The sequence below is a fragment of the Delphinapterus leucas genome, chromosome 8, assembly GCF_059928025.1.
Source record: "Delphinapterus leucas isolate spDelLeu-1000000601 "Yukka" chromosome 8, BTC_Dleu_Yukka2, whole genome shotgun sequence".
NCBI classification, from domain to species: domain Eukaryota; kingdom Metazoa; phylum Chordata; class Mammalia; order Artiodactyla; family Monodontidae; genus Delphinapterus; species Delphinapterus leucas.
Genome location: NC_143136.1, coordinates 36237013 through 36260615, shown reverse-complemented (window position 1 = coordinate 36260615; position 23603 = coordinate 36237013). Strand labels below are relative to the sequence as shown.

The 23603-nt window shown below is 37.8% G+C and overlaps 1 protein-coding gene across 1 annotated transcript in view; it reads right to left on the bottom strand.

Annotated features, from left to right (window-relative positions):
• The window catches only part of SATB2 (SATB homeobox 2), a 189835-nt gene that overhangs the window by 53381 nt on the left and 112851 nt on the right, over positions 1 to 23603 (bottom strand). The window contains exons 7-8 of the mRNA XM_022567336.3: positions 7138 to 7350; positions 2760 to 2915 (exon numbers count right to left, since the gene is read on the bottom strand). Of these exons, the coding sequence (XP_022423044.1) occupies positions 2760 to 2915; positions 7138 to 7350 (369 nt within the window). The remainder of the gene's footprint in view (positions 1 to 2759; positions 2916 to 7137; positions 7351 to 23603) is intronic.

The following is a 23603-nucleotide window of genomic DNA, read 5'->3' as shown; positions in this document are numbered from 1 at the left end:
GCCTGGCCATGACAAAGGAGCTGAAGCCCAATTAAAGGAACAGGTGGTCTACGACCCTACAAACGCGCCCTGATGTAACCCACCCACTAAGAAAACACACACTTTCCAGTGATACTATTTTCCCCAACAGGACCACAGGCAAAACTTCAAACGCTTGTCACTCTTTCAGTTCCTTTTCTGAACCCCTCCTCCAACTGTGCCTGTTCCCTAAACACTTACAGCCCTCAAGGACCATCCTGGCCCACCACCCTTAATCTCTAAAAATGTCCTCGCTTTTTCCTACTCTTCATTCAAAGCGTGCCTAACACACAGGCAGTGTTAGGTATTATTCTTAATATGGTGACAGTAATTCACACCATGCAGTGAATGAGATTTTATGAGGGTTTCCTTTCTATTTTAAAAGACATTTAAAATGGAAGGGGAGGGGTTACTATATATGTTTGAACTGGGCCTCCCAGGCTCCAAACCCACTAGAGTTCACAAGAGTTCCTGTTAAAGGTTCTCCTAATTTCACCTCCAAGAGAATGGAGTGCCCTTGCTCTTCGTCTGCCTTCTCAGCCACTCCATACACACACACATACACACACATACACACACACACACACACACACACATCTCATGGATACACACCAAATACATGTGCAAAGTACCACATCAATTGATTTCACTAAGTATGCTTTTTATCAAGCAAATGCTGGTAGTGCTTACAAAGTAGAGTGAATAACTTATGTTAAATTGCCTTTGAAACTGTCAGTTAAGTTCATTTTGCTTGGCAATGCCATTTTTAAAAAACTTAATGCCTGATTTGCAAATCTAGTCAGCTACTTACAAATAAAGTTCCCTATTCATAAATGAGAATGAAATCATTGTCCCAAAGGAAAAAAGAAAAACAAAGCATCTTATCCCCATTTAGGCTCAATCTCATCCCTTAGCATATTAATTCCTAGTACTATGTTTTCCTCCAGATTCGGCAAAAACAGGGCTACTGAGTTCTTCAGGAGGCAACAAAAATTTGGAGAGCTAAGTTTGTCCAACTGGCAAGCACACTTTTCAATCAGCCACCTGAATTACTTGGGGAGGCTGGAGGCATCACTATTTCCAGAAGCAATAGTGCCAAGTCAACAGGAAGATTACAAGCATTCTGAGTCAAGTTCTCAGACTGTGGCCTTCAGATTTTCTTGAAAGCTGCTTATAAAAGGAGGACTGAGTGAAGCTTTGATATTTACGTCAAGTCACAACTAAGGGGCAGGTTTGCAGAATCAATTGTGTAGCTTTATGCTTACTGCACATTTACCACATATGTCCTTTATTACACAGTGGAAAACCATTAAATGCACAGTAGTTTTGCCAAGTGGCATTATGCATTTAACAGCTTTATTCGTTTAACAGCTCCAACTCTCATTATATTTTGCCATGTGGTACACGGGATTTTATGCATTTAACAGTTTAAGAAAGCTCTATGGTATTTTCTTTTCATGTATTTCATACTATGGTTGGACATTATATCTTAGCAAACTGTATTTCAATGACTTCATTGTGAGAGAAAGAATAATCTGGAAAAATTACTACATCGAAATTGAAATGGGAAACCAATATTTCAATCCTCTTCGAAATTGCTGGATATTCTACTGCTCTCCCTTTATTAACATCTGAAAAATAACTTAAGTCAGGTTACTGCAAAACCACAGGAAAAAAAGGCTATACCCAAAACCATATAATTAGTATAAATATAGCATCTGACTATCATTTTAAAAACTTAATTTTCATTAAAAACCACCTTGCTTAATACAATATTCAGTAAACTTCCTTCCTTTATAGCACACAACAGAAGATTTGTTAGGGAGATGGTGGACCATTTTACCATTTACATATGTAGGGACGAAAACATTTGTCATGCAAGGCCACAGAGGAAATCAAGCTCAGAATCAAAGGACTCTCAAAATTAAGCTTTAACTAACTTTTGTTTCCTCTACCCTGCATTTGGGTAATTGTTCAACCCAGGGATAAATAAGTAGGCGCCTCAACCTCACCCATTCTAGGATAGGGCGGTAGTTGTCCCTTTAAATGAATTGAAACAGAGTAGATCCCATCAACTGTTTCTGCTTTCAGAAACAAAAAACCTAAGCATCTGTCTCCCCTTTTCCCTGGAGCATTCCATTCCCCACAATCCCAGCACTCTGAAAAATTGTACTGGATAAGCGTCTATGTTTTTCTGTTAAAGATTTTAGCACTCACTCTGCACTCCCCGATGTGTGTTTTCTCCTGGAAAAACAACTGTATTCTATACATAAAAGAAACACCTGACATTGCAAGGTGTCTCTGGGGCTGAGGAAAAGCAGTTATTATAACAAAGTCATCCATTTCCCCGGTGGGAATAAGAGAGGTGATGAGACCTGGCTAAAACTTGGTCTCAGGAAGATGCTGTTTTGAACACACTAAGTTTTGCTCAAATACCAAAAAGAAAGAAAGAAAGAAAGGATACATAGCAATATTCAGAATTAGGAGGGAAATCATTCAAGGCTGATTCCTTTTGAAAAAAAAAGAAAAGGAAAAAAAACTGGGTTTTGACTCAGTCTCTATTTTGAACTCTGATGGGAACAAAAGCAAACCATAGAGCAAAATGCAGAACACGACAGGTTCTCTAGGGATTATTATTATTGTTGTTACTATTATTATAGGAACAGATGTATTTTTATTGGTGGGAGGAGGAGAACGGTCTAATTCCAGCCCTCACTTTTGCTCTTTTAAAAACCACTCACCTGACTTTTATTTGCAGCCACTTTGGCAAACAGGGCTTGAGACACCTTGGCCCTTTTCATCTCCTGTTGGATCTCGTCATAAATGGCAGCTGTGATGTTGACGTTGGCGCCGTCCACCTTAATGGGGAGGTCTGTTGTCGGTGTCGAGGTTTTGGCCTACCAAGAGACCATGAAAATAATAATTTAAAAAGTGCTGCATTCAGCCCAGCCATCTGTGCAGAAATTATCAAAGGATTTCAGTCAGCTGATGCCAAACTGCATTAGCTACAGAGGGACACTTCCTGTCCATTATTCTAATCAGGTTAATTGTGATTGGAAATAATTGCAGTGCATTCCTATAGGACATGCAGAGTCCTGTCAACCTTGTTCTTTCCCTCACAGTAGCTGAGACAGTTCACAGGTACGATGGCTACTCTGGGCACCAAACTCAAGCGATCACCTACCTGCAACAGAAGCATGCAGAACACACACACAGTTACCTTTTTCTTTCTGAAAATAGTACACCTCGGAGGAAGAGCCAATTCTTCCAGAAAAAATGAGTAAATGGGTAGAGGTCTCTAAATAATAAATTATTACTCAATTTAATGCACTCCCCTGAGTCTCTCTCATTCTTTATTAAAGCTTTACGTATGTCATTCGAGTATGTATGGCTTCCCACCATTATCATCATTATGCTACCCAGACAGTCACCTAATTTCACCTAGGAAATCAGTGGAAATGAAACAAAATTTCATTTCATAAAACGAGGCTTCAGAATGCCTTTGAAGTGCCGTCTTCATTTTCTTAAACTCATATTGTGGTTTTATGTATTCTGCCGTGCTCGTTTTAATTGAATGATTTCCCATCAGTTTCAGAGACAAATGAAGGACAATATAGAAGGTGTCTGTACTTCTTGGGGTTAGGATAACCCTAAAACGCTTGAATCTACTTGATCCAAAAGACTGCAGAGCATTTGCTCTGGTGTGTAAGGAGAGGGTGCTGGGCAGCCTTCTCAGAACCCAGGGCAACAGGACAAAGGGAAAAGTCTGCCCCAACCGTTGCATTCCTGAGCATGGCCAGCTGATTTGGTCTAAAGTGGATTGTTTTCCCTTTTCATCCCCACCCACCCTAGAATCCTAAACCACTATGTTCCCTTTGTGGATGTCCTGAGCTGTTGTTCCCCTGCTGGATTGACAGTATGCTGGATTGACAGTATGCAGGTTTGGAGAAAGACATGGCATGCAGGGTGGACACCATGGGGTCATTCTCAACAGTGTCTTGAAGCCGGAGTTATGTCCTAAGTTTCCAGGAAGGCTTTGATTCCTAAGGGCGCTCAGTGACCTTTGCCATTCTCCTTTGAATTCCCTGTCTCATACTATTTTCTAATTACTGCAAAGTAATAATAAGAATAATTGATGTAGTACTTTTTACGTGCCAGGCACTCCAAAAAGTGCTTTTTGGTTGTTGTTATCACATCTTATTCTTTTAAGAACACAGTGAGTTAGACATTATTATTTTCACTTTACAGATGAAGACAACTGAAAATAAAAGAGGATACTTAACTTGCTAGCAGCAAGTGAAATAACCATGATCTGAACTCAAGTCTCTCAGGCTCCAAAGCACAGGCTCAGGAATCACTGTGCTACTGCCTCCAAAACCTCCAATTCGTACTGGTGCTGTTTTTACATGTTTCTTCTTGCCCTCAAGTTTGAGCTATTCCCTCAATAGTCCAATCCTCTCTCATCTTTTTCAAGAAAACTCCCTTTTCTTCTTAAAACTTCTAATTAACGTTCAGTGCTTTTCCTGTTTAGTGCATATTTTAGCATACCATTTCTGCCTGTCTCAATGCAGGTTTCTTATTAGCCTCACTGACTAATCTCACCTGACTGGTCAGATCTTCTCTAGAACACTGAGGGCTAAAGGCAAAGCACTGAAATATATGGTTAGGGGCCCAGCCTTGGAGTCAGAATAACCAGAGTTCAAATTCTAGCTCTATCACTCAGCCGTGTGACCTTACACAAGGTATTTAACCCATCTAAACCTCAGTTTCCTCATCTAAAATGTAAACCTCATCTAAACCTCATGTAAAATGAGAACAACAGTGCAAAATGGTGAGGATCCAATTCATGCAAAATTTTTGCAATACCTGATACAATAAGTGCTCAATAAATGATTATTCTTATACTTGTACTGTTGTTTTGTTATTTTTAAGTACATTGAGGAATACTGGCCAATTGAAGGTTATGAGAAGAGGCTCTTGAGGTCGAATTTGAAACTTGAAAAGTCTTCAATTTGTTTTAAACTGATAACAAAGTACTGACGGGGTCTGGAAAATAATCTCCATGGACCTATGCAAGGTTCTGTGTGTGTGTGCCCTGCATTGCTGCCTCCAACTCAAAGGCTGAATCAGTGGGTACCCCTCTGACATTTATTTGCACAATGAAAGCCTTACAGTACTATGGATCTTTGCTACTGAGATAGCTCTGTAAAGAATTTTGGATAAGTAGGTAATCATGAAATATTTTAAAAGTCTTCAGTAACTTTCTCAGTGTTTAACCAACAGAAAAAGAAGAATGTTCCAGACAATGTAAAAATGTCAGTGCCATGGCTGTATTCTCAAAACTATTTTGAGAAAAACATTTTATATTTATTTTCAGAAATCTCAAAACCGTGAAATTAAACGTTCAATTTCCCTGGTATACTTGTCCGTAAAGGGCACCTTTATCTAGGAATTTTCTAGACAGGATTTTTTGCTGTTTAAAAAAGCAAAGTCAGGGTCCTGAGTCAGGGTCCTGACCTTAACTGTGTGGTGTTGTAAGTTGGTCTGGCTCTGAAAGCTACCAGGTCTTTGAAAAGATGCCTAAGATATAATCTTGTTGGAAAAATATTACGAACGAGTGGAAAACAAAACACACAGACCTGTGTGATTTTCTAACAAGGAGGAGTGATTTTCTGAGAAGACCTGCCCAATTAAATGGCCATGAAGCATGGCTGGATTCTCCTGTAATGATTTAATGGGCTTCAAAAGTGGCAAAAATGTTGGTGAATTTAATAGAAGTAAATATTAGTGCAAATTAACAACTCGTCCAACTCAATAGCTCAACATGTATGCCCCAAAATTTTAAAAAAATAAAAATAAAGATAAAAAAGCTTGGTTACAGTGGTCCAAAGTAAGCAGTCAAGAGACTTATTTTTGGTTTAACAGTAACTAAAATTCATAATTCACTAAACACTAAAGTCTAAGTATCACAGTTTGGCAGTGCATGATAGAAAATTATCTTCAGTTAAAAAATCTATTGCAGAGTGCAAAATATAAAAAGAGTTAAGATGTGTGAAAAAATGGATATACTTGAAAAAGCTCAAATATTTCTATTAGAAGATTCTGCTTAATCAGTTCCTTAGAACTTAACAGAAAACAAACTCCTAAACCCAAAACTATAGTATCTGAGCAAAAAAAAAAAAAAAAACCCTTTATTTTCAAAGTACCCATTTTTCTGATTTGTACAACTGTGTACCTGTTAAACATTTTTTTGAAAACTATCACTCAAGAAGGAACCTGCAACCATGCTAGCAACAGTAAATGGGATGGCTTTACCATAAATCCGTTGATTAGTAAAAGTTTAGGGGAAGTAGGGAGTAGGCTAAAAATAAGTGGGCTCAGATCTGAATTGGAAATGACTCTTGGCTGACTTGAGACCTTGACCCTTCAGTTAAAATCTTTAAATCACACAACATTACTAGATGTATGCATCTGCAGGAGGACCTGAGAACAGAATGCTTTTAAAGTATGAAGAAAGGAGGGATGGAAAGCTGAGTCAGGGTCCTGTGGACATCACTGTAGGAAGGAAAATAATTAAGGCCTACATTTCCACTACCATTTTCTAAGGGATCACTGAACGAGCTCCCAGTCATTCGGATCTAGCCGCTGCATTGGCATGCTTCCATCACACACAGGTTCCTCCCTGATTTTGTCTCTTTCAGATTGCATCAAGCAGAACTCGGACTACGCTAGCTGTCCCCCGCCCCCATCCAAATAAATACACAGTTGAAGGAAAAGCAATGCTTCGCAAAGTCAGCTTCAATACAAATCCGCTAGTCCCTTCTTTGATAACCAAACAGCTGTATGTAGACATCTAGTGCTTACCCTTCCACCCACTGCTGCCCTCCTGCCACATGTGGAAGAATGGGACTTTCTTGAAGGGACAGAAATGGCATGGATGATATAGAAAAAGATAACCACTAGCATATGGTCAGAGGTTCATATCTTCTGACCCACATGTTCAGTGGATTAAAAAGTCTTGGAATTATGTCTCTTAGTTTTTGAGGGAAAACACAGTAGCAGTGAAGGCAAGATATCTCCAAGGCTAAGAGTGAAAAGTCAGTGGAGCGAATATCTCACCTGAGGGGTTCTGGAGGAGCTGGGACTGCTGGAGGCCGATGAGACCATGCTCACATTGGGGTTCATGCTCCGCTCTCTCTCATCCTGGTATATGCGGTCCCGCTCCACTTCCGGCAGATTGAGGAAATTCTGCATAGCCCTCAGGTTTACTAAAAGAGACTGAGATGCTGTCCGAGGGTCTTCTTCCTTACGCAGAATCTCAGACAACAATCCCTGATTAAATGGAAAAAAAAAAAAAAAGTAGGCCAAGTTATATCTGCAGGTATGCATGTGTGGTTTCCGTATTGCGCCCCTCTTCCCCTTTATCTGTTTGGTGTAACCAGGTGGCTGTGATGTCAAGAACCTCAGTCTAATTCCTGCGGGTTCTCCAGCAGGAAGATTTGGTGGGAACGTGCTTGCTCTCTGGGGGCTGTGCCTTATTTTGGAACATTCTATTCTGACACTTTATCATCACCGTAATAATCATCAGTGTACAGAGATGCCAGCTAGCAAGGTAGGCGCTCAGAAGAATTGTGAAACTGCAATTACCACCAGGTGCCTCCTACAAGTATTTCAGGAACTGTTAGAACTCTCTCTGCTTGAAACTGGGAACACTTGGCAGTCCTGCTCAGCTTTACAAATCTGCCAAGTTTGGTAAATTTAGTTCCGACATTTAAACAGCATGGGAGATTTACATCGACTTAAAAAAAAAAGTTTGGCTGAATTTCTGTGTGACCGGACACTGTTTTCAATATAGATGTTTCTTATGGCAAGAAGAAAAAAAAAAAAAAAAAAAAAGACACAAAGCAAATGGCTATAACTTGGCCTCTATTAACTTCCCAATCCACACACATAATAGGTTTCCTTGCATATGTACCAGAGGGCACCCAAACCTTTTTATGAGATGCCCTCATGGGGACGCTCCAAGCCCACCATTAAAGCAACGGAAGTATAGTCACATCCGGTAACAGGCCACAGCGCACTTCAGAGAATGCCAAGATAGGCTCAGATACTTTCTGACTGTGTGACCCATCCAAATAGAATGCTTTACATAAAAAAAACTGGTGTTTTCATGTGCTGCTCTGCTGACAGAGAATTCACAAAGAAAAGAAAAATGTTGACAAGTCTAAAGAAAAGTAGTACAGACGCAAAAAAAAGGCTAGAGACCTGGGTTAGAACACTGCAGTACTTGGGGCAAAAGCAGATCCATTTCCATTCTGCACACTTGTTGGACTATCACACAGAGGCATCACTTTACATTCCCAGCTAACATCCCTTCTCAGGGCAGTATGAGATCAGGGCCTAGGATTATCCCCCAGAAAAAGCTAAGATGTTAACCTCTGTATCTTACAACAGATGGGGATAACCCCAAATCGTAAAAGTAGATGCCAAAGGCATTTCCACTTAGGGGATATTAATGCAAAGAAACACTATCAGATTTGTAATAGATGTGGCTAAATAGGCCGTCTTTGGCCAATAGGCCAAAAAGGCATTGGATACCAAAGAAATATACCATCTCTAGTTGGCCAAAAATCCTCAGGGTAAGGTAGGCGGTTTTAAAAAATAATGCATTATAATATAGTGAAGCAAATGTCGCTTACAGGAATGTGTATCACACTGTTATCAGCTTCCGGGAGTAATCACCACTCAAAACATCATGTAAGACAATTTTACTATAAGGAACCTACAAGAGGCATGCCATCTGATACCTCTTGCCAGTTTGGTTGTCATTACTTTGATTAGAGAAGTCTTTCCAAATGAGACTATAATATGCCATACAATGAAGCCAAAAAAAAATGTTAACAAGTGTGTGTCTGTGTGCGTGAGTGCCCAAGGAAAGGTCAAAGTAGGGCATGTATATAAAACTACCCTACTGCTGAAATGATTCTAAGAAAATCTTGATTTCTTGTCATGCTTTCAGAAAGAAGCAACAAGTGAGACACTTGTCTTCCAGAAAATGTTATACAATCTAAGTATTAATTTTCTTTCTGAAATTAAAAGTCAGCTCTGCCTTAAGTTATCCTACTTTCCACTTGGACTAAGCAACCTGAAATATTAATAACAAATTTGTTTCTAAGACAAAATTCTCCAAATTAATGTGTGCAGAAGCAAGAGGGATGTGAATTTAAAATCAATACCAATTTCCTATATATACGATGGAATACTACACAGCCATAAAAAAAGAATGAAATAATGCCATTTGCAGCAACATGGATAGACCTAGAGATTGTCATACTAAGTGAAGTAAGTCTGACAGAGAAAGACAAACACCATATGATATCACTTATATGTAGAATCTAAAATATGATACAAATGAACTTATTCACAAAACAGAAACAGACTCACAGACATAGAAAACAAACTTATGGTTATCAAAGGGGAAAGGGCAGGGGAGGAAGTTTGGGATTAGCAGATACAAACTACTATATATAAAACAGATAAACAACAAGATCCTACTGTACAGCACAGGGAACTATATTCAATAGCTTGTAATAAACCATAATGGAAAAGAATATGAAAAAGAATATATATATATATATCTGAATCATTTTGCTGTATACCAGAAACTAACACGACACTGTAAATCAACTATACTTCAACAAAATTAAAAAATTAAAATTAAATAAAAAATTAAACCATAAAAGACGATCAATACCAATTTCCATTACTAATAAGATACTAAGATTGATATTTTCTGAGCTTTCTTTAACAATGAACTTTGCACATGAAGGACAAGTTGGTACCACTCTCCTTCTCTCTGTCTTTTTCTCTCTCTCATAAGTAACTTTAGCATTTTACTAAATGTCAGACTACCAAATTTGGAAAAGTTTTAGGATCTACATGGATATATTCTTTATGCTGGTTATATGATTATACTTAAGATCTCTCAAAGGCAAAGTCTGTAAACTCTTTCTTCCGTGAAATTATTTACACAAATTGTGGAGGACACTATGGCAAAAATTCCGTACAAAGTATTGAAAAAACAAAAAATATTGTTCTAATGGACGAAGTTCAAAATTGTAAGTCTGTTTATTCCTAATCAATAGAAAACAAAATCACTCCTAAGGATAGAGTTCTTTTATTTATTTCTTGTTCAGCTTGGTTTACCTTTTTTTCCCACATTGAAATTGTGGAGTTCCTTCCCCTGCATTTTTTACATGTTGGACAACCTTACAGGGAAATGAATCCATCTCTAAGAAAAATCAAGACAAAGCAACCTTGTAAATGACTGCTCATCAGCATCACTTCTGAAGTGAATGAGACACAATATTTGTATTTTAAGGGGTTGGTGGACTATACTGTTGCCTCTGTTTTATTCGCCTAATTGAAGATAAAGTCTCAAACCAACAAGGTGGCCACTGCTGCCCTGGAGAATGAGAACACTGTTCTAAAGTATTTACTTAAAGTCTCATCTGTGTAACCCTGGTCCCAAAGCAGATTCTTTTTACCTCAGACATTTTCAATAACAAGTGGCTAACTGGTGGGCACAAGAAGAGTTTTAGTTGTTTTGTTGAGCCTTCTTCATTTTGGTTATGTGCTTTTAACGACTTAAGCAGGGATTTTTAAAAACATAGTCAAAATTCTGCGGGCACATAAATGTAAAGCTCGTTTTATTTAGTTTAAAATCATCATAGGGGAAACAGATCGGAAGAAAATGTACGGCATAACTTAAGTATACCACAAATCACCCCATCTAATTATCAAGATAAGTAAATGTTTATCATATTGAAACTGTCTTGAATAGAACATAAATTAATAATTTATCTTGCATAACTATTTCTAAAGCCCTTGCTACTATGTTGTCTGGCAATTAATTATCAACCAGCCAGGCAGGAGGTGTCACTTGGACATTCCCATTATGCAGCCTGAGATATAGAGAACCTGGCAAGGCACCTGGGCACTGAAAAAAAGATGTACTTTTATGAAGAGAAAGGTCATGAATATTGAGAATGTGAAAATTGAGGGAAATTAATAAATTAACCAGGATATCGCTTATTAAAATTTCATGTCAGTAATCTTATTAAAACATATTGCAAGTATTCAGTAAAGTGGTCATTCAGTGTTTTCCTCATCATAGGCAACAGAGCCTTCTCAAGGGAGAGATTATAAACAATTCTCTCCATGGTGTTAGCTGAGGTTGTGTAAGACCAGGAAACGTGTTGGCTGAAAAGGAGTAGAACAAACCTCTGCACAGGGTAGAAAGGCACCTTCTACCAGAGTTCTCGGGTTACAGGTCACTGAAAAAAGAAGGGAGCTGGGCAAAAAGAGCCTCAAATTGGCCTTCTCCCTAGTCTTTTAATGGAGGATTTTGTAAGCTCCACATTATTTCCAGCACCAGCAAAGAATACATGAGGTTGGCAGAAAACTTCAATAAAAGCAAAATAACTCAAAGCACAAAACAAGAGATAATATAATGCCATCTAGCTTCATTGCTAATACAGGCTATCTCTACAGACAAAACAAAGAACTGGGGCTGGGAATTCCCTGGTGGTCCAGGGGCAAGGACTTGACTCTTTCACTGCTGAGGGTACAGGTTCAAGCCCTGACGGGGGAACTAAGATCCCACAAGCCACATGATGTGGCAAAAAAAAAAAAGAACTAGGGCTAATTTTTTAAATAAAAAGTTGCTATGCTTATTATTACTAGTATTTTAATAATATTTGTGACATCTTAAATGACCTTAGAGTTTCTGAATCTGCGATTTCTGTTGAAGAGCTTTCTTATTTGAAGAGCTTTTCTTTTTATTATGATTTTCATATTCCTTCAACAATTTATATAGTTTGCTCCAAATCGTTAGTGTGCAAAATACATGCTGATACTCAGAAATATTTGGGAAACATTACCATGACTGGCTCTATAAAATTTACTTCCAAGTTTCTGTACTAGCCCCTGAGGATTCGTCTGGGACGGGTGAGAAACTGCCTTTGATGGGCCCTTAAATCCTCTTAAATCCTTTAAGAGAACAAGAAGAGAACCCAAGCCTGGGCCAGGTTTTAGGAATCTGAGCTGAGCCCATCAGACCTCCCAGGTCACTCCAGGGGAGGTCACTGAAGATCATTACTGACTAGATTTTAACAGATATCTCTTCTTCATACTTCCTAGACATTTGTAATTCTCTACGATTAGGTTATATCTCCCACTGATTATCTAGAGAACCCCCAAATTCAATACGCCTATTGCCAAAAAATGACAGATCAGTCTAGTAATTCACTCCCTATTTACAACTTGGTTCAAAGCTCATAAAAGAATGGAAAGATTAATAAGACATAGGTTCTGCTGCCAAGGAGTTTACTATACAATGGTTTACAGAAGCACAATGTGAAAGATAAGTGTCATAAATTTCAGACAGAACTAGTACCATCTCAGTTCAAAAGAGGGTGAAAGTATTGCCATCGCAAGACTCAGGGAGAACGTTTTGGAAGAGGTGGTATTTAACTTGGCGGGGAGTCAAAATGTACATAATGCATAGACATAGAGAGAGTTATGAGGCCAGGCAAAGGGAGAGGGCAAATGAGGGACTGGATAGTATTAGAACACTTGAAGGAAGAGAAAGAGCGTGACTAATCCAGAATACCAAGAGAAGCTTCTGTTTCCTTAAAAGCTTAAAAAAAAAAAAAAAGTGCAAAAACTGATAAAGTGGTAGAAGACTTTTTGAAGTGAAAATAATATAGTCCACATTAATATAACTCAGAACTACTGGAGTATACACAAACTAACCAGCGAACACTACCCCCAAAATGAAGTGATATTAATCTGTTCAGCCTTTTTGTCACCTGCAACAAATTAGGCTTTCAATATGCAAAACATCTTCCTTCCAGGAAAACAAATGATCATGATTCCATTTAATTGTGATTTAATGAGGCATAATTTACTTTTTAAAGTGATATACACCAGGTGTGTATTGAAAAAACTGGCCCAGCCAAACCCCAGTGCTATGCTTTGGAAAAAGCCTCAAACTAGCCAGAGACTATTTTCATTTCTGTAAATTACATTTCTGTTCACATATTTATTCTAACATAAACTTTTGAAGATAACCTCCGAAATACTCATATATCATATAACATACATAGCATATCATAGTTTGAAAGTGTTAGGTTACAACCCAAAGATAGATATTAGAATGTCATATAAATCCCAAAGAAAGCTTATATGTACTACTGATTGCAATGCCAAAGGGAAAAATATATGCTTGCCACTTCTACAGAATCATTTGGACTGGTTATTTTAGAGAAAATTAGCTCTATTCCTTTATAATGTATTTTAATTATTAATTGTTGGATGTATCAATAATAAAGTATATAAGCTTTTAAAATGAAGGTCCTTTTCAGAAATCAAGTTACATCTCTTTAAGGGTGTATGGGTTGAAACATATTTACTTTGTAGTAGTGGGTCTGAAAATATATTTTAGTTCATCATTTGCTTAAAACAAATGATGTCCTAACCAATCAAGTTTCAAAGGCACATATACCCCCATTTTACAGATTAAAATTACAGAGGGTCAGAGGTGGAAGAGGCCCTGGCACCCATATGGGCTAACCCCACATCCTGCCACTGAGCATGACCTGTCTATCACATAGTTCCCGCTGAAGGTACTCTTCACGTTTCACCACCCCTTTTCCATGCTTATTGGTTAGCCTTAACTTCATACAATTCTGAAATGTCTGGTTCCAGCTGACGTGAGAGCCAAAAAGTGGTATCCTCTGATGAAAACCAGGTGATACCAAATTCTTAGCCTAATTGTACAAAGTGAACTCTTCAGTTTCAGTGGTTAATGCACAGTTAGTTGAAGCTGTGAACCGAGCTCTTGGCTGAACAGAGTATTGACATCCTACCACCTGAAAGCTGACCTAACGAAATCAGTTCTCTCCTAACCTCCAGTCTCATTTCCTTCTAGACGTTCCTGAGAGGCACGTTCTCCTCTGCTCACAAATATAAACAGGTTTCCCTGGGTCCCATATTCATAATCTACAACCCCACTACAAAGCCGACTACTGAAATTCATTTGTGTTATGCTAAAAAATGCTCACCTCCCCCATCACCCCCTAGAGTACTGCTCAGCCATGAAGCCAGAGTACTTAGTCTGATTTGAATAAAAGGTATACAGGGCACAACAATGACAATTTGATTTTTATTATTAAAAATGATGTGTTAAATCCTCAAAGAAAATGTTGTTATTGCATTAGTTTAATAAAAACCTCTCTTTTACTATAATATTTCTTTATTAGAAAAGACAGCCTATGCATATAGCACTTTTGTACCATGCGGGTAGATAGAATTGAGCATCTAAAGGGAATTAATGTACTCTGCAAATATAAATGCATATACAAAAGTAACATTTGCAGACAAGTGTTGCTGTAGAGATGTATTCTGTGATGCACTAAAAGATTATGTATATATCTGTATATGTATATACACTGCAGTTGGCAATACTTTCTCCCTCCTTTGAAGGGAGACGGCACTAGTCCTATTTCACATTTATGACACTTATCATCTTTACATTGTGTAACTATAAAACCTCTTTCTCCCATCATATAGTAAACACCTTGGGAGGAGAATCTGTACATTTTGTGCTTAGTGGTTAGTTGGGGATATACAGGAATATAGAGCCCTAAGAAAGCATCAAATGCATATTTCTCATTTTTCTGGAAGTGGGAGTCCCATCTTTGCTAAACAGTCAGCAGCAGGCCCTGATGGACCACATGTTAAAAGCCTAACTCACAATAACTCAAGATCTTCTCATACAACCTATTGAAAACGGTAAGATAATAAATACTGAAAATTTTGTGCCATGCAAACTCCACTTTAGAACAAATATTCCATGCACCCCAAACCTACAATTTATTAAATGAAACACTTCCCTCACAGACAGGTTTCTTTCTAGTATAAATAAAACTTCGCTTGTGCCATCTGACACATCAGAATACTGTAAGCATGCAAAACAAAGTTAGTAGATGCAAGAGAGCATTCTTGAAAACAAAGCAGTCTGTGCTTTCTTAAGTGCAATCCCCTTGTCCAAGCCACACTTGAGCATGTACCATGGAGGAACTTAGCCAAAACCAGATTCCTGGCAACTTTACTACTTTTTACCTACCTAATCTATACAACGATAGATGCAATTAAATAAAGAGTCCTGTCTCATTTTCTTCCTTCCCTCCTCATCTCTAGGAAGTCTTAGGTACTGGAATGGGGGATGGTGCACAATCTAAGTCAAAATTTTCTAAACACATTAGCACCAAAAGGCAAAAGCAAATACAGAACTGAACAGGTTCCTTTTGGAAACATTTACCAGTGGTGTTCCCAGCTCTGGGCACATACCTGGTTTCTACTAACACCTCAAGTACCTGGCACCATGGCTACTGAATTCACAAAGTGCTGGGCCTTGGTTATTCCTAGTTTCCATGAGTATTCTGTGAAACAACTGTTGGCAAACTTCCAAAAAATTTACTAGCTTTGGCTACTTTGTCAAAACATTGGCAAAAATAGTACTTTCAAAAACAAAACAAAAACATACATTTATCGCATATTTATATCTCAAATGTATCAAATACATTCAGATATAAAAAGAAAAGCAGTCTATTAACATATGAGTTGACTCTGTCCTGAAATAATTATAAAACATTATTTTTTCTTGCTGAACATTTTCTGCCTTAGCTTCAGTCACCTCCAGGGTCAAAAGCATCTGTTCTTACACAGCACATGCAACATATTACATGTTATCATACCACAATGGGATTACTGGTTTAAAAGTCTGTTTATTCCTCATACCTCCTTGAAGGAGGGACTGTGTCTTTCTGCTCTATGATAACAGAAATGATTGAGAAAAAAGGGGATATGAGTATGAGTTCTGAAGTTAGAATTGCTGGGTTCAAAACTGGGCTTCAACTGGACAAGGATTAATTAATCTCCTTATGGCACAGTTTCCTCACCTGTAAAATTGAGATAATAATTGCACTTCCCTCATAGGATTCCCTAGAGAGCTTACAACTGTACCTTATATGTGTTAAATGTTCAATAACCGTTAGCCCTCATTATAACCCCAGCATAGTCTCTGAATGCTTAATAATTATTTGTTAAATGAATGGATAAAGACAGAACTAACATCAAAGTACATTTCTTATTCTAAGTTTGCAACTTCAAATATTCAAGGCCCTCCACTTATATTTTGCTAGATGTCTTCCCATACAGAACACAGAAAATATTAAAAAAAAATTTTTAGGAAGTAGAATAATTAAAATTATTTGGGATAGAGGAGAATGTAAAAAAAAATTTAATAAATTATCTAAAGTGAAATGAGCATATGGACATTCAGGACAGCACTAAACTAAGATATTCATTTATACTTCAAGGAAGTAAAACCACCTTCCTTCCTTAAGTAACTTTTAAAATCAGCCTTAATCTGCATCATTGTTGAAGCATGGGTCACAATTATTAGTGGATGATAAAATTAATTTAGCATACCATAACTAGTTTTTATAACAAAATGCAATTAAATAGATTAAAAATTACCACAGTGCTTCATACATGTATTGTTTCATGAAGGCTTTTTTTTTTCTTTCATGAATAAATATACAGATAGATAAAGATATAGTTGGAAATGAGATAGAACTCAAAACAGACAGACATACATGTGTGAACAAATGTGTGAGTGTGTGTTTGTGTACTAGCTCATGATGTAAAAATTATTTCTTACTGGGTGTTGTAGTCAGAGAAATTTGAAAGTAAATACTGTTGTCTACAGGAATAATTTTAGGCACAAAACTGGCAGATAGAATTTAAACAACCTTGTAATTTCCAATTGACTTCAAAGTGATTCAGTTATATTTTTCACACAGAATTTTTGGCCTTTAAACTTAATTCACTTTATTTGAACAAACATGCACTTAACCCCAGGCCAAATGGTCATCATTTCAATCAATGGCCAAAAAAGGAACCATTTATGTATTTTTTAAAGTTACTTTGAATAAGCAAAGGTGAAAAGCATATAAATAATGGAATCTAAAGCTAGTGTTTCCTTATATTTCTTCCATAAAAATTCTACTTTAATTATAGACATCACCCAGGACTTGGAGAAACTAGATAAATAATAAAACTAGGCTTTCCACTAAAAGTGCAGGTCTCTACTGAGACACGCTCACTAGAAGTGAGATACCTTATTTAGGACAGAGACCCCCTCATCTGTGTGAAACGAGTCAATCACTCCTTGTTAGAGAATAGTGACAAAAACTTATAAAACCATCATCAAAAGGCAGTCTATTTGAGTAAAGTAGAAAAACCTGAATTTTCTATAATAGTTCAGCAACTAATTTTTTTTTTTTTTTTTTTTGGCCGGTACGCGGGCCTCTCTCTGTTGTGGCCTCTCCCGTTGCGGAGCACAGGCTCCGGACGCGCAGGCTCAGCGGCCATGGCTCACGGGCCTAGCCGCCCCGCGGCATGTGGGATCCTCCCGGACCGGGGCACGAACCCATGTCCCCTGCATCGGCAGGCGGACCCTCAACCACTGCACCACCAGGGAAGCCCAGCAGCAACTAATTTTTAAGGACTTTGCACACTGATCAGGGATGAAAGGAATAGATAGAAGAGTGTGCTGTCATATTTCTTTCCTCTGATTCTTTGGTACAAGTTTTGTGAAGGACGGGGAAAAAGGAGTCTTCATATTTTCTTTTACGTAAAATGCTCTATTTCAATTAGATTTAGGAATGGGAATAGGGGTGGTATACGTTTGACAGCTACAATCAACATTCTCTTTACCCAGAGCACAAACAGAGACAGCATCTCCCCCAAGCTTTTTGGCTGAAATTGCCTAAAAAGTGCTAATTAATGATAGTCTTTATATGTAAGGAGGACTAAATTGAGACCACTATCTAGAGGGCCATCCTTAAGTCACTGAATAACTTTGAGATACTGCTATCCTAGGAGATATTAATATTACTACAATCTTTAAATCTATGAATTCAAGCCAGTGATTCTGAAATGAAAGAGTACCTATTTTATGAAGTTTGCAGGGCCATCTTTTCCTACTTTATTAATTTAATGCTGAAATCAAAAGAGGGTATGTTATTTGCTTCAAAACCCAATAACATGTTCATGCCTGATCTGCAGCATTTCATATTTACAGCCCATCTTTCAGTTGGAGGACTTCCTTTTTCTCACAGGTTTCCTTGTCATTTTATAACCAGCTTACTGGACCATGGAGTCAAGACCCCTGGATTTACATTGTATTCTATTCCTGTATGACTTGCTGAGTGCCTATATCTCTAACTGGATATTGAGAAGTAATGACTTGAGACCAGAGGTCAGCTGAGAAAGAATTCTAAATATCTTGGAGGTCAAGTTTTCTACAAATATAAACTGTACATGTAATTAAATCATGCCTACCTTTGGCTAACAATATGTATAAATCAAACACAAAGTCAAAAGAGAAGATCCCCCCAACCCCGAAAAAACTAACTGGTAACACACTAAAAGCTCAGACTTCCAAATATTTTGGTTGCTAAAATTTTCATTTTGTTGCTACACATCTCTTCCTAACTGTGCCATTTCGAAATATGTTTAGTAAGTCCTTAGACATTTTTAACCTTAATAATACGGGTGGGCAAATACTATAAGCACAGTGCCAATAAAGCATAAAAGCAAAGTCCATGTCATTTCACACAAAGACATTTACATTTCTAGCTGTTGACCTTACTGCCAATTTTTCTGATACATAATTCAATTTAATTTTCCAATCTGTTGAAAACATTCTCTGGTTGCTGAGTGACTTCATGAGCTGTATTTATGACCCTGGCCTTAAGTTTTTTCAAATGATGTGGCTTTGATATGTAAACAGCAGATTTTTTGCAAAGTCTCATAAAAAATAAAAAGTAGGCAAATAAGGACAGGCCAACCAAATGAGTTCCCAAAGGATTTAAAAAATCCTCTTCTCTATCAGATAAAACCAAGATGAACAGCTTTCTCAAAAAAGGCCTTTGACAAAAGGTTGTAAGTTGTGTAACTTTGTGACTTTTTCATCAAACTAAAGAAGGAGCAAGACACCAAATTAGAGGCCTTTCTGTTGCAGAAGAATAACACATTTTGCAAAACACACAAGGGCTTCTACTGAAAACATGTTTCTAAGAATTGGCTCAGGAGAGCTACCTGAGACACAAAATGAACCCGAACTTTCTGAGTTATGGCATAATCTGCTAGAGGAAAAAGAAAAATAACTATACTGTGTAAATAACGAATGTGGTAAGTCTCGTTTTCAAACAATACAAACCTCCTAAAGCCAATTCTTTGTGTATGGATATTTCCTGAACCCCACCTTCAAGGTAAGGGGATAGTGGTGCAGACAGGGGCAGAGAATCACACCTCATTTCCCTTTGCTGGCATTCTAATGCTCCCATTCACACGTGGCAGGGCATTCGTTCCGATGGATTTAGCCTAGTTTCGATCAAAGCTTCCTCTACTTCATTTAACAGATTTGCTCAGATGGAAGGTCTCAAAGGAGAAATAATGTTAGTAAATGGGGGATTTCTGAACATATGAATATGTAGGTCATTGGATTTTTAAATAAATCAGAGAATAGTTTATCTATTAAGGAAGATCTACTGTACATATTTCATGAAACCATTCTTATTATAGGTCAGTGGACATCCCCTAACCATTCCTGGGCAATATTAAGCCTTGTAAAATAGTCACAAACCTTTTCATATAGTCATAAGCCTCTGATTGATTTTTTTTAAGTCCATAAAGTGACAGGGGCAAAAGAATGCTTTACGTTAGGATTCATAATTAAACTGTCAAAATGCAAAGATGTAAACACAGTAAATAGCCAAGCAACTTATTTCATGTCCATAGGACTGATAAGCGAAAGTGTGCCAACACTAAAATAAATTTGGGATAGAAGCAAGGAAAAATGAATATGCAAAAAAATAAAACCTGACAGAGCACTGGTCCTATTACTTCTTGAAATTATCAGCCTAACAGGCCCATTTGCATCATTGACAGAGCACTGGCAATTCGGCAGGGCTGAGAAGCAAAGCTACTCTGAAACTCACATAAATCACATAATTCATCTTTGAGACTCAGTAAGGATGGCTTTAAGTCAAGTTTGAAAGATCTCATAGGGCCTCATAGCCAATGTCTGTTTCTGTCTTATTCCTTCTCTCTCTCTCCCCCATCCTTCTAACCAAACCCCCCACACACATTCAATATCCACAAGTAAATCTGGCTAATATCAATATCATCCCACTGAATTCAGGGGACTCAGTTTAAAATAACAATAGTGATAATATTTTCAAGAGAAAGTAGTACAGTAAAAAATTCTATACAATTCTATATTATTTCCTTAACAACATCTTGCTCATGATTTATGAATACTGATATTTTCAGAACAAAGTAGTACAATAAAAACCTCTATACTATTCCCATAATAACATCTTGCCTTAGATTTGTGAAGGTAGTAGGTATAAAATTGAAGATAACTTTTATTCAAACTACTATCCCATGGCATATCCAAATGCCAATTAGACTAGCAATGACCCTGATCTATAATCTGGGATAAAAAGCACATCCTGAGATAAAGATTTCTGTGCAAGTGATTTATTCAGGAAGTGCTTCTGAGGGAAACTGGTGAGGGAGTGGGAGAAGCAGGTCAGAGAAGGGAGGAGATCCAAACAAAGTCCCAGCCTCAGCCTGATCCTGCAGAGAGCTCTGGAGGGGAAGTCACACTTCAGTGCTGTCCCTACGATGGAGGCAAGGAGCTGGGTTTTCACCCTCCTGCACCTATCAGACATTGGTTAAGCATTTCCAGCTCTCTGAAGAACCTAGGGGCAGGACAGGAATAAAGACACAGACATAGAGAATGGTCTTGAGGACACAGGAAGGGGGAAGGGTAAGCTGGGACGAAGTGAGAGAGTGGCATGGACTTATATATACTACCAAATGTAAACTAGATAGCTAGTGGGAAGCAGCCGCATAGCACAGGGAGATCAGCTCGGTGCTTTGTGACCACCTAGAGGGGTGGGAGAGGGAGGGTGGGAGGGAGACGCAAGAGGGAGGACATATGGAAACATATGTATATGTATAGCTGATTCACTCTGTTATACAGCTGAAACTAACACACCATTGTAAAGAAACCATACTCCAATAAAGATATTAAATATGTATATATGGAAATTGAAAGAAAAAATAATAATACAGGATACAAGAATATCTGAGACTCATGAAAGAACCTGATAAAATTGATTAAATCCAGTTTATTCTGAAAAAAAAAAAAAAAAAGACAAATGCACCCCAATGTTCATTGCAGCACTATTTACAATAGCCAGGTCATGGAAGCAACCTAAATGCCCATGGACAGACAAATGGATAAAGAAGATGTGGTACAGCAATCAGAGAAGAAAAAGAAATAAAAGGAATCCAAATCGGAAAAGAAGAAGTAAAGCTGTCACTGTTTGCAGATGACATGATACTATACATAGAGAATCCAAAAGATGCTACCAGAAAACTACTAGGGCTAATCAATGAATTTCGTAAACTAGCAGGATACAAAATTAATGCACAGAAATCTCTTGCATTCCTATACACTAATGATGAAAAATCTGAAAGTGAAATCAAGAAAACACTCCCATTTACCATTGCATCAAAAAGAATAAAATATCTAGGAATAAACCTACCTATGGATACAAAAGACCTGTATGCAGAAAATTATAAGACACTGATGAAAAAAATTAAAGATGATACAAATAGATGGAGAGACACACCATGTTCTTGGATTGGACGAATCAACATTGTGAAAATGACTCTACTACCCAAAGCAATCTACAGATTCAATGCAATCCCTATCAAACTACCACTGGCATTTTTCACAGAACTAGAACAAAAAATTTCACAATTTGTATGGAAACACAGAAGACCCCGAATAACCAAAGCAATCTTGAGAAAGAAAAACGGAGCTGGAGGAATCAGGCTCCGGGTCTTCAGACTATACTACAAAGCTACAGTAATGAAGACAGTATGGTACTGGCACAAAAACAGAAATATAGATCAATAGAATAGGATAGAAAGCCCAGAGATAAACCCACACACATATGGTCACCTTATCTTTGATAAAGGAGGCAAGAATATACAATGGAGAAAAGACACCCTCTTCAATAAGTGGTGCTGGGAAAACTGGACAGCTACATGTAAAAGAATGAAATTAGAACACTCCCTAACACCATACACAAACATAAACTCACAATGGATTAAAGACCTAAATGTAAGGCCAGACATCATCAAACTCTTAGAGGAAAACATAGGCAGAACACTCTATGATGTAAATCACAGCAAGATCCTTTTTGACCCACCTCCTAGAGAAATGGAAATAAAAACAAAAATAAACAAATGGAACCTAATGAAACTTCAAAGCTTTTGCACAGCAAAGGAAACCATAAACAAGATGAAAAGACAACCCTCAGAATGGGAGAAAATATTTGCAAATGAAGCAACTGACAAAGGATTAATCTCCAAAACATACAAGCAACTCATGCAGCTCAGTATCAGAAAAACAAACAACCCAATCCATAAATGGGCAGAAGACCTAAATAGACATTTCTCTAAAGAAGATATACAGATTGCCAACAAACACATGAAAGGATGCTCAACATCATTAATCATTAGACAAATGCAAATCAAAACTACAATGAGATATCATCTCACATCAGTCAGAATGGCCATCATCAAAAAATCTACAAACAATAAATGCTGGAGAGGATGTGGAGAAAAGGGAACCCTCTTGCAATGTTGGTGGGAATGTAAATTGATACAGCCACTATGGAGGTTCCTTAAAAAACTACAAACAGAGCTACCATACGACTCAGCCATCCCACTACTGGGCATATACTCTGAGAAAACCATAATTCAAAAAGAGTCATGTACCAAAATGTTCATTGCAGCTCTATTTACAATAGCCAGGACATGGAAGCAACCTAAGTGTCCATCAACAGATGAATGGATAAAGAAGATGTGGCACATATATACAATGGAATATTACTCAGCCATAAAAAGGAACAAAATGGGGTCATTTGTAGAGTCTCTAGGATGGACCTAGAGACTGTCATACAGAGTGAAGTAGAAAGAGAAAAACAAGTATCGTATATTAACGTATATATGTGGAATCTAGAAAAATGGTACAAATGATCCGGTTTGCAAGGCAGAAATAGAGACGCAGATGTAGAGAACAAACGTATGCACACCGAGGGGGGAAAGCAGTTCGGTGGGGGGGGATGAATTGGGAGATTGGGATTGACATGTATACACTAATATGTATAAAATAGATAACTAATAAGAACCTGCTGTATAAAAAATTAAATTAAATTAAATTTTTAAAAAAGAAGTAAATCATGGGGTGGGACAGTGGTGGGGGGGTGCTGGGGGAGGCGTGAAGCATGGAAAAAAGGGCTGGCTTGTTATCTGCCTCAGCCTCCTCTGGTGTATCACATTACTTCGTGACCACAGGTAACAGA